The sequence below is a fragment of the Fundulus heteroclitus genome, unplaced genomic scaffold (assembly GCF_011125445.2).
Source record: "Fundulus heteroclitus isolate FHET01 unplaced genomic scaffold, MU-UCD_Fhet_4.1 scaffold_373, whole genome shotgun sequence".
In the NCBI taxonomy this organism is placed as follows: Eukaryota; Metazoa; Chordata; class Actinopteri; order Cyprinodontiformes; family Fundulidae; genus Fundulus; species Fundulus heteroclitus.
In genome coordinates, this window is record NW_023396785.1 from 88,162 (window position 1) to 100,788 (window position 12,627).

A 12,627-nucleotide genomic window follows, 5' to 3' on the forward strand; every position below is an offset into this window, starting at 1 on the left:
CCAGCGAACAATTAAAGAAAAAAGTTCCCCACACAAGGCTTTCTTTTCTTGTGTTCTCGGAAGAACCTTTATTCACCAATCCGGTTGAATATTTCTTAATTTATCTTGTAACTGAAATATACAGAAGAGAAAAAAGTAATTGACCAATAGCTTAGCTTTAGCACAACTATGACAATGAGACATTTGTTTTTTAGTCTTTTACAAAGTACTTCCAAACCATGTTTAAGTGCTTTCAGAGCAAAGCAATACTTACAAAGACGAATGTTTTCCCAAAGCAGAAGCGCGAAGAACAAATCTACAATCCAACACGAGCAGTTTCATGAACACGTTATCCCAGAGAAAAAATACGTCAAAGATTTTGTCAAAGTGAGAGCACTCACTACCTCACATAAATAACAAACACATTTAACAGAGAAGAGATGTCTCACTCGGATTAAATGTAAACCACAAACTGTTATAACGGTTTTTACCCTGGATTTCTTCAAACTAATTTTTAACTATGAACTTATTTTATATCTTATTTATGTAATTTATTCATGGTATAAATTTCTTACTGTCTTAACAAAAGACAGAACACTCCCCGCTTGATATAATCACATTATATCACAACAACCATCATAACATAGTCACACACAAAAATAACAACACTCGGATGTTGAGGAACAAATGATAATTACTCAGTTTCAGAAAGCAAAACAATAACTTCAGAAACTGGTCTTAAGAACACCTTTACAGTCCCGTTTTGTACAACCTTCACTTCCACTTTGCGGACCTTCATGTCCCTGCTGGGAAAGGTTTTTATTATTAGTCCCATAGGCCATTCATTCCTGCTGGCCTCAGGATCTTTCAGCAGGACTACATCTCCTTCTCTAACATTGGGTCTGTTTTCAGTCCATTTTGAGCGACTTTGCAAGGTGGGCAAATATTGTCCTTTCCACCTTTTCCAAAAAGTATCAGCAAGGTGCTGAACATGTTTCCACTGTTTCCCAAACAACTGTCCTGTGGAGAAGTTCCCAGATGGTGCAGAAACAGCACACACCTTCTGTGTAATTAGCATTGCTGGGGTGAGTACTACAGGACAATCAGGGTCTGTGGAGATGGGAACCAGTGGCCTTCCATTAATAATTGCCGTCACCTCAGCCATAAAGGTGCTTAAGACTTCATGAGTGAGACGTGTTGATTCAGTTTGTGACAACATTGTGTCCAGAATGCGCCTGGCAATCCCTATGAGGCGCTCCCACGAACCTCCCATATGCGACGCATGGGGAGGGTTGAAAATCCAACTGCAACCTCTTCCTTGCAGGTACTTCCCTACACCTGAGTTTTCTTTTTCCAGGTCCAACTCTTTACAAGCCCCTGTAAAGTTTGTGCCTCTGTCCGAGCGTAGCATCTTGGCTGGGCCACGAATAGCGAAGAACCTTCTCAGTGCATTTATAAAACTATCAGTAGACATAGTCTCTATCAGCTCGATGTGCACGGCTCTGGTTGACATGCACGTGAACAACACAGCCCAACGTTTACTTTGAGAGCAACCACCTCTTGTTCGACGAGTCACAATTGTCCATGGTCCAAACACATCTAGACCGACAGAGGTAAAAGGTGGTTCAGGAATGAGTCGGTCAGCAGGCAAATCTGCCATTTTCTGAACCTGCATTTTTCCTCGCAACTTTCGACATGTAACACACTTATGAATGACCGAAGATACAAGGCGCTTCGCTCCAACAATCCAAAACCCAGCACCCCGGATAGCTCCCTCAGTTATGTGTCTCCCCTGATGAGACACTTGTTCATGAAAGTATCTTACTAGTAGTGTGGCGATATGACTGGAGGACGGGAAAATAAGAGGGTGCTTTTCGTTCTCAGTGAGATCAGCTGAGGAGAGACGTCCCCCTACTCGCAAGAGGTTGTCTTTGTCAACTAAAGGGTTGAGCTTTCTGAGCATGTCAAGTTTCACATTTGCCTGTTTGACTTCTTTAAGGTTTCTAATTGTCTCCTCATAGGCATCTTGCTGGACAGCCCGTATGATAACGACCGTGGCTTGTTTGAGTTCTTGGATGCTTGGAGTCTCCCTGAAACTGTTCCATCCACTTTTCTTTTGTTTAAAAGATGAGACGATATGAATGAGTCTGGCTAATACTCTGCACAATCTGGTCCAGCTGGAGAACCTCTCAAAACGCTGAGAGCCAAGATGTGACCCTAAAACTGTAGTTTTTAGTGCTTTCACTTCTGCACGTATCTCTTTGTCTTTCTCAGGTTCAATGAGCGTGAAAGAACCAATGTTGGGTTGTTCTGAATTTGTGTCATGATACAAAAATGGTGGGCCTGAGAACCAGGAAGTGTTCTGCAGTTCAGCTGCTGGGATAAACCTAGTGGCTTGGTCGGCTGGGTTCAACTCGGTTGGTACGTAATGCCATTGGTTTGGTTGTGTGGACGCTCTGATACGTGTAACCCTGTTGGCAACATACATGTAGAATCGCTTGGAAGTGTTGTGTATATATCCTAACACAATCTTACTGTCTGTGTAGAACTTCACACAGTCTACTTTGATGTCTAGCTCTTCCCTAATGAGCTCAAACATTTCCACGGCAAGCACAGCAGCACAAAGTTCTAGGCGCGGTACTGTGTGTGCGGGACGGGGTGCAAGTTTAGACTTTCCCATTATAAAGCCGACATGGCACTGTCCTTCATCGCTAGCTGTTCGCAGATAAGCTACTGCCCCTATAGCCACAGTAGAAGCATCAGAGAAAATGCAAAGCTCTTTTAGCTTAGCTGTGCTTAAAGTACCTGAGCTGTAACACCTTGGTATTTGGAGATTTTCAAGGGCTTTCAATGAGTTTTTCCATGCATCCCACATTTCATGTTTTATGGGGTTTAGCGGTTCATCCCAGTCCCTAACTTCAGATGAAAGCTCCCTCAGTAATGCTTTGCCCTGCATTATGACAGGAGCAACCAGGCCCAAGGGGTCATAGAGACTATTTACCACTGACAGTAGGCCCCTACGTGTGAATGGTTTGGTCGCAACTGATACACGGTAAGTGAAGCTATCAGCTTGTAGGTTCCAGCAGAGTCCTAAGGTTCTCTGAATTGGGAGGGGATCTACTCCTAGATCTAAATGTTTCAAGTCCTTTGCACGATCCTCGGAAGGGAAGGCTTCCATGACTTGACTGCAGTTTGACGCTATCTTATGAAGGCGTAGGTTTGATTCCGCCAACATGTTTTGAGTTCTCTTAAGCAGATCGATTGCATCTTGAGATGTGGCAACCGATGTGAGACCATCATCGACATAAAACTGACGCTCAACAAACTGACGCGCATCAGAGCCATGTTCTCGTTCACCCTCTTGTGCTGCTCGTCTCATGCAGTAAATCGCAACAGCAGGGGACGGGCTATTTCCAAATACGTGAACTTTCATTCGGAACTCGACTATGTTTTTTGTAATGTCGTTGTCCTCAAACCACAAATAGCGCAAATAATCTCTGTGGTCTTCTCGAACAACAAAGCAGTAAAACATTTGCTCCACATCGGCTGTCAGGGCTATTGGCTCTTTACGAAACCGTAGCAGAACTCCTAACAAAGAGTTGTTCAAATCGGGTCCACTGAGAAGCACTTGGTTAAGGGACACCCTGTCACACTCTGCACTCGAGCCAAACACTACCCGGATTTGTTCTGGCTTCTGAGGATGGTATACGCCAAATGTGGGCAGATACCAGAGTTCCTTATCTATTGTGACAGGTGGAGCTAGTTCAGCTTGGCCGTTGTCCAACATTTTCTGCATAAACTGGACATAGTGAGCCTTCATCTCTGTTTTTTTTATCAATGTCTTTTTCAGCGAGGAGAGACGTTTTAGAGCTTGTTCTCTATTATTTGGGAGTTTCTTCCTCTCAGAACGAAAGGGTAAAGGTGCAACCCAACTGTTCTCTTCGTTTTGGTAGACTTCCTTGTCCATCACCATTAGGAAATCTTTGTCTTCGATCGACATAGCTCGTGTATCATCACGCTCAGATCTAACAAACACAGTGTGTCCTAAATCATCTGTGTCACAGAAAGCATCTAACACCACCCCATAATTCTCTTTAACATGAATTATGTTCGGGCAAGGCTGAAAGTAGGATGCACGACCATTATCTAAGGTGTGTGTTTTGTAAACATTTACCTCTGGCTGACCGTGCGTTTTTCCCGAACACACCTCCCCCACAATTACCCAACCTAAATCTAGTCTTTGGGCATAAGGAGCATTATTGGGCCCGTTGATTTGCTCACGTACCTTATGGACCCTGAGAATGTCCCTACCTAGGAGTAAAAGGATGGGAGCCTGATGGTCAACAGGTTGGATCTTATCTGCAACTGGGCGAAGATGTGGGTGATGCTGCGCGATTTCAGGAGAAGGTATCTCAGTTCTGTCATCTGGAACAGAGTCACATTCTATTAATAGTGGTAGCTGTATGTTAACCTTTCCATCCACAGATTCAAGGGAGAAGTTTACAGCTCTCCTTCCGGAAACCTGTACATTTCCTGCGCAAGTCTTTAACATATAAGGCTCAGGTCTGGCCCTGATATCAAAAAGGTTAAAAAACTCTGATTTAGCTAGTGACCTGTTGGACTGTTCATCTATCACAGCGTACATTTTAATGGCCTTCTCTTTCTGCCCAGCAGGGTATGCTTTAACTAAACATATCTTCGAACACCAACGCGAAAAATCACTTTGGCCACATATTTCTGTGCACTTTGAAACAACTGAAAGAGAGCCTGAAAGTAAACTTTCATTTTGCTCTTCATGTACAAAATTCTCCCGTGCAGCGCTCTCTGGAGCGGGAGGAGAACTTGGGTGCATTGCAGATAAGTGTTTCGAGCTGTCGCACTCTGTGCACCTAACTGTTGCTTTGCAGTCTTTTGCAATATGTCTGACTGACCCACAGCACCTGTAGCAGATGTGGTGCTCTTTCAGATATGCCTGCCTTTCCTCAATAGGTTTTTCTCTGAAAAGTTTACACTTTTTAAGTGGGTGTGGTTTTTTGTGGATCGGACACTGTCGATCCGGTTCCTCCAATGGTTTTAGACTACTTTGATTAGGCTCTGCTGTGATATCAGTTTTATGAGCTGACACAGTAGTTTTGCGGCTATATGGTCTCAGTTTTTCTGCATGAGATGGAACGTGGCTGTTTGGACTAGACATAAAGCTGGGATCGTTTCTCATTTTCGCCTGATGCTGAACAAACTGAGTAAAAACTGAGAAAGGGGGAAACGACACTCTATGGGTCTCTTTGTACTGCGTTCCTACAGATGTCCATTTTTCTTGTAAGTTAAAGGGTAGTTTCTCAACTATTTGTCTGACTCCTCGAGCTGTGTCCAGGTATGCTAGTCCTGGTAAAGCGCCATCTTGCTTAGCACACTGTAGCTCCATTAAGATGTCACTAAGCTCTTGTAGTTTAACATTGTCTTTATTTGTTAGTTTTGGGAAGTCCTCCACCTTTTTTAAGAGTGCGTCCTCAATAACCTCAGGTGAGCCGTAGCACTCTTCAAGGCGCTGCCAGACCATCAAAGAACCTGCAGCTGGATTAAGGATGTGTACAGCGCGAATGCGTTTAGCCTGTTCGGATGATTTTGGACCCAAATACTTCGCTAACAAGTCTAATTCCTCCCTGGGCGACAGATTTAGCTCTTTGGTCGCATCCATAAACGAGGTTTTCCATGCCCAATAGTTTTCGGGTTTGTCGTCGAAATGCATGAGCCCTGTGCTTACTAGCTCTTTGCGGATGAGGTAGTTTGCAAAATCCTGAGCATTGTTTGTGCCACATGTATTTACTAATGGCTCCTGCTTAACTAGCCTGTTTCCTGATGGTGGGTTGGTTTGAGTGTTGGTTGTAACAGGATTGGTTACCTGTGCAATGTCTTGCATACATATTGCAGCGACATTTCTGTCAGGAGGGGGTACTGCCTTGTGCTGGTTATCTGGAAAGAATAAGTCACATTGTTGTTTAACATACTCACTGGTACGCTGCACATTGCTAAAGGGTTCAGCATCCACACAAAGTTCTTTGTGAAGCTCCCCGCTTTCATTCTCTGTTTCTTCATAAGCCGTGGCCTCTGCTTCGGCTGCCGCTATTGCTTTTTCGCACTGAAGGATATGCAGATGTGCATCCAATTCGGCTTTTTGTTTCATCATGCTGGCTTCCTTTTTGGCATAAACCAGTTGAGCTTTCGCTGCTTGAGCTTTGGCGTAGGCCCTTGCTGCAGAGGAACCCGTTGAAGATGAGGATGTCCGTTGAGACCTTCTCGTGGGTGCTCCGGAGACCTGCGACATGGTGTCCAATGGTTGAGACGGTTGCTGCGTCGTAGCTTCTTGAGTGGCATCTTCTGGCTGTTGATCATCACCGGTAGCTTCCTGTTGCTGTTCAGCAGCGTAGTCTTTCAGATGATTTCTTCCTGACCGAAGACTCATGTTGATGGATGTTGCTCTGTATGCTTTAGCCCGCTGAGTAGTCGTCTTTTTACTGTGCTGTCCTCACACCACGTGCCTATGTGCTGCTAGACAGCCAGCGAACAATTAAAGAAAAAAGTTCCCCACACAAGGCTTTCTTTTCTTGTGTTCTCGGAAGAACCTTTATTCACCAATCCGGTTGAATATTTCTTAATTTATCTTGTAACTGAAATATACAGAAGAGAAAAAAGTAATTGACCAATAGCTTAGCTTTAGCACAACTATGACAATGAGACATTTGTTTTTTAGTCTTTTACAAAGTACTTCCAAACCATGTTTAAGTGCTTTCAGAGCAAAGCAATACTTACAAAGACGAATGTTTTCCCAAAGCAGAAGCGCGAAGAACAAATCTACAATCCAACACGAGCAGTTTCATGAACACGTTATCCCAGAGAAAAAATACGTCAAAGATTTTGTCAAAGTGAGAGCACTCACTACCTCACATAAATAACAAACACATTTAACAGAGAAGAGATGTCTCACTCGGATTAAATGTAAACCACAAACTGTTATAACGGTTTTTACCCTGGATTTCTTCAAACTAATTTTTAACTATGAACTTATTTTATATCTTATTTATGTAATTTATTCATGGTATAAATTTCTTACTGTCTTAACAAAAGACAGAACACTCGCTGTCAGCCAAGCCTCGGATTCAAAGAAGAAGAAAGGTGCTGGCTGGAAAAAAACAAAGCCGACATGCGGAAGGCGGTGTTTCCCGCTTAGGCGAGGCGGTGAGTTGACGGCCGGAACAAGTTTTGTGCGGAGCGGAGCGGGGAGGGTTCTTCTTAGACGCCGTTGGTGAAGTCGCTTCTCGTTTCAAAGTATCCATGTGCTTTTGCCTGTTTTCCCCTGCCATTCACTATATGCACAACAACAAAAAACCGCGTGTCAACGTCAAATAAACGCAAGCAACACAAGCATATCGAGTTAGCAAGCATTTCAGTTTAAAGTTCTTCCAGCATGGAATATGACAGAAACAAGTTAGTTGTAACCACTGCCAAGTTAAACTTTGGTATTGAACATAAAATGGTAATGCTGCTCCCTGCTGTTACCTCAGAAATTGCCTGTTTTTGGTAGATTTTTCCCCCATAAATAATTCCCTGTCAGTGGCAATAAGCTTTAATTTATTATTATTGCTATTTTTTGTTTTACATGTTTAAGTTGAGCTTTACACTAAATATGTGTTACTGATAAGTGCTACAAATGTTACAACACTTTTGTTCATATGGCAGCAGAACATTAAAATAAAAGTGCTCTTTACACTACTTTTGAATTCATTCTTGGAGTTTGTAAATACAATGCGATTAATCGCGATTAATCGCGATTAATCGCGATTAATCAGGGCGATTAATCGCGATTAAATATTTTAATCGTTGCCCAGCCCTAATTTTAGTATTTATTACAATCAAATGATTCAGTTAATCACCCAGTTATTGCTTTTATTTTTGTTGTCTGAGAAATACAAATGTGACAGGTTGTACATTTTCCATCATTTTACATTGAAAATATGGGTTTACTTTCATCAAAAGGTTATCCCACGTTGAGGCAGTAATTAAGCAAGAAGTACAAAACAGACAATTGCTGAGGATTTTCCCCATTGTTAAGTTATATGTTCTTCCTGGTAGAGTTGCTGAGCCACATACTGCAGTTTTAAAGATGTCAGAGATGATCTATCAATCATTTAGAAGTAGAGCAGAATTGTTTCAGTACATTTAGTTGTCATGAACTATTGATTCATACCGAACCAAAATCACCTGACTAACTTTTAAAATGTTAATGTATACTATGGAAGAAAATAAACACTGTGTACAATGTCAAACATATTGTGCACAACTGAAACCAGTTTTGTCAGCTAAACTTTTCTACCCAATCCCAACATTTGGGTGTTGGTGCAAAAAGGCCTCCCCTGAATGGAATATTAATCATTGATAATGAATAGGAGTAAATCCATCGTTGATTTGATTCCTAACACTCTATCCCTGTTGATAAGATATTTTTCTACCGAGACAAAGATTAAAATTACCCCAAACTCTTCTGAGCTCTCCATGTCAGAGCCAGAGGAGATGATTTGCAATGCTCTACCTAAAAGGAAATAGATGTATGCTTCAGTTTCTTAGGGAAAGAACAGGTTTTACATGTTTCTTTATAAAGTTGAATGACAGTCTGTATAGGTCTAGAGATTTTGGATTCATTTTTGTAGAAGTAGGTGTGTCTCATCAAGTCTGTCAATGAAAACAGGAACAACTGTGAAAAATGACACAACTCCCCCTCCTTTTCTCTGAAAGAGACTTTAATGAAGAGAAACGAAAATAAAGGTGAGCAAAACCTGTTCTAAACAGAAAGGTTATGATTTAATACAATCTATAGGACAGAAACTGTTTTCATAGAAAAAGTTACAAATTCCTGAATATCCAAAACACTGACATTTTTGGTAATTATCCATAACCTGTTACTGTAAATTAATGTGGAGATTATATTGAAAACAAACACTCAGAATTAAGTACAAAATACTGGACAGAATGTTGTTAGGAGTGTCTGTCGCTCATTTACACCTCAGGAGCTGAGATCACTTGTTGATGAATGTGTACCAAAAAAAAAATGATGCGGTAATATAATGAGATGAGAAGCACACAATGTGAATTAATCCCTTGAACATCCCCATGTCCACAAGCAAAGTGACTGATGGGTCTTAAAAAATCTGTAAAGGGAAGGGCCCTATCCAACTTATTTTTAACGAAAATACGGAGACAGCGAGTTCACGTTTTTTTTTGTTAAAAGACTTCTAGTCGGTCACTTCCCGTCACTGTTTAGCTGCCTGAAAAGTAATATATGGAGCTACTTCGTTCCAAATTACTTGTCATTATGATTTTGAGGAAGACCGGTAGCATTTGTCCAGTTACAGGCTGTCTTAATAACAGCTATAAAAGAGAGGTTTATGTTGAGCTGGAGGGTTTTAATCATCGACCGTTTACAAGAGCTGTGGATGCAAGGCACCCTATTTCCTTTGACACTGATACTCTAAAAATAAACTAGAAACAAAGTTACAGCTTAATTCTAAAGCTAACTTACATTTTAACGTGACAAGCTTGCATCAAGAGATTTGAGACAACACACCAGATTGGTACAATTTCACAATTCAAGCTTAAACATGAAATAGGCAGAACGTTTTGATATCCTATTCCAACATCAGTTAAATCCCAAACATTTAGCACTGCTATCTTTAAAAATAAACTGACCAGCAATCTAATCCCATTGAGGCAACAGCCAGTATGTTTCCGAATCACACGGTTCATTAGCCTACCTTCCATAAGTCGCCGCTGCATTACTGAAGGACTTCCCCTGAACCTATAACATCAGAGCGCTCCCGCTGTCTCATTAGTGCCGTTGGATGTAGTCAGGATCCAGCAGAGTGAACGTCAATTCAATTCAATTCAATTCAATTTTATTTATATAGCGCCAAATCATGAAACATGTCATCTCAAGGCACTTTACAAAGTCAAGTTCAATCATATTATACAGATTGGGTCAGATTATACAGATTGGTCAAAAATGTCCTATATAAGGAAACCAGTTGATTGCATCAAAGTCCCGACTAGCAGAATTCACTCCTGGGGAACCGTAGAGCCACAGGAAGAGTCATCTGCATTGTACATGGCTTTGCTGCAATCCCTCATACTGAGCAAGCATGAAGCGACAGTGGGAAGAAAAACCACCCATTAACGGGAAAAAAAACCTCCGGCAGAACCGGGCTCAGTATGAACGGTCATCTGCCTCGACCGACTGGGGTTACAGAAGACAGAACAGAGACACAACAAGAGAAACAAAAAAGCACAGAAGCACACATTGATCTAGTAATCTGTTCTACATTAGATGGTAGTAGCGGGTGAGCCGTCTTCTCTGGATGATGTCACAGTTAACAGAACGCCAGACCAGGTGTACCTACTATGAAGAGAAAAGAGAGAGAACAGAAAGTTAAAGCAGAAATGACAACACATAATGCATAATTGAAGAACAGTAGAACTCAATATAGTGAGAAAATTAGATCCTGATATACTCCAGTAACCTAAGCCTATAGCAGTAAAACTATAAAGGTAGCTGAGAGTAACATGAGTCACTAGTTATAATTTTTGTCAAAAAGAAAAGTTTTAAGCCTAGTCTTAAAAGTAGACAGGGTGTCTGCCTCACGGACCAAAACTGGGAGTTGGTTCCACAGGAGAGGAGCCTGATAGCTAAAGGATCTGCCTCCCATTCTACTTTTAGAGACTCTAGGAACCACCAGCAGACCTGCGGTCTGAGAGCGAAGTGCTCTGTTAGGAACATACGGGGTAATCAGAGCTCTGATATATGATGGAGTTTGATTATGAAAGGCTTTATACGTTAGAAGAAGAATTTTAAATTCTATTCTTGATTTAACAGGAAGCCAATGAAGGGAAGCTAAAATTGGAGAAATATGATCCCTCTTGTTGATTTTCATCAGAACTCTTGCTGCAGCATTTTGGATCAGCTGAAGTATTTGAACTGCATTTTGTGGAATTCCTGATAGTAAAGAATTACAATAGTCCAGCCTTGAAGTAACAAATGCATAGACCAGTTTTTCAGCATCACTCCTGGACAGAATGTTTCTAATTTTGGCGATATTCCGGAGGTGAAAAAAGGAAACTCTGGAAACCTGTTTAATATGGGATTTAAATGACATGTCTTGGTCAAAAATAACACCAAAATTTTTTACTTTATTACCAGAGGCCAGGTTAATGCCACCCAGATTAAGTGATTGGTTAAGAAGTTTATTTTTTGAGGACTCTGGCCCAAAGATTAAAACTTCGGTCTTGTCAGAATTTAGATGCAGGAAATTTAAAGTCATCCAGTTTTGATGTCATCAAGACATGACTGCAGTCGAAGTAATTGATTGGATTCATCAGGATTTATGGATAAATATAGCTGAGTATCATCAGCATAACAGTGGAAATTAATCCCATGCTGTCTGATAATTTTGCCTATCGGAAGCATATATATAGTAAAGAGAATTGGTCCAAGGACTGAACCCTGTGGTACTCCACAGGTGACCCTAGAGTTTGAGGAAGATTTATTATTAACATGAACAAATTGGAATCTGTCTGACAGATAAGATTTAAACCAGCCTAATGCTTTCCCCTTAATCCCTACAGTATGTTCAAGTCTTTGTAGGAGAATATTGTGATCAACTGTATCAAACGCAGCACTGAGATCTAACAGGACAAGTATAGACACAAGTCCATTATCTGAGGCCATGAGAATATCATTAGTGACCTTCACCAGAGCTGTTTCAGTGCTATGATGAGCTCTAAAGCCTGACTGAAACTCCTCAAGTAGGTCATTCTTTTGTAAATGTTCACAAAGTTGATTAGCAACTACTTTCTCAAGAATTTTAGATAAGAAAAGAAGATTAGATATAGGTCTGTAATTTACTAACTCATCTTGATCAAGAGAAGGTTTCTTAAGTAAAGGTTTAATAACAGCTACTTTCAAAACCTGTGGTACATATCCATTTACTAAGGATAGATTAATCATGTCTAAAATAGTGCCACTGATCAAAGGGAATATGTCCTTAAACAACTTGGTTGGGATTGGGTCTAACATACAGGTAGAAGGTTTAGATGAAGCTAAAATTTTAGATAGCTCAGAAAGCTCTACTTCTTCTAAACAGTTCAAACACTGCGCAGATTCTAAAGATTCCTCCAATGCTGCCTCACTTACTGAGGACGAGGTAATCATGTTTGGGAGGATGCCAATTATTTTATTTTTAATGGAATCAATTTTATTTATGAAGAATCCCATAAAATCATTACTACTGAGAGCTAAGGGAATGGATGGATCAACAGAGCTGTGGCTCTGGGTAAGTTTGGCAACTGTACTAAAGAGAAATCTAGGATTATTTTTATTCTCTTCAATTAATGATGAAAAATATGCTGCTCTAACTCTGCGGAGGGTCTTGTTATACAACAATAGTCTGTCCCTCCAGATTAAGTAGGATTCCTCTTGGTGTGTAGAGCGCCATTTTCTCTCCAATTTCCTAACATTGTGCTTCAAGGAACGCAGCTCTGAATTAAACCAAGGAGCCAGCTTCCTGTGAATAATCACCTTCTTTTTCAAGGGAGCTACATTGTCTA

At 41.0% G+C, this 12,627-nt stretch overlaps 1 protein-coding gene across 1 annotated transcript; it reads right to left on the reverse strand.

The window, feature by feature from the left end:
- Positions 1-272: 272 nt before the first annotated feature.
- Positions 273-1,931, reverse strand: LOC118560067. The gene has a single exon (XM_036130706.1). The coding sequence runs from the start codon at positions 1,652-1,654 to the stop codon at positions 674-676; it is 981 nt and encodes a 326-aa protein (XP_035986599.1). The 5' UTR covers positions 1,655-1,931; the 3' UTR covers positions 273-673.
- Positions 1,932-12,627: the final 10,696 nt, after the last annotated feature.

Excerpts from the sequence above, each read along its gene's own strand:
- LOC118560067 (XM_036130706.1), bottom strand. The coding sequence starts at position 1,654 with ATGCAGGTTCAGAAAATGGCAGATTTGCCTGCTGACCGACTCATTCCT.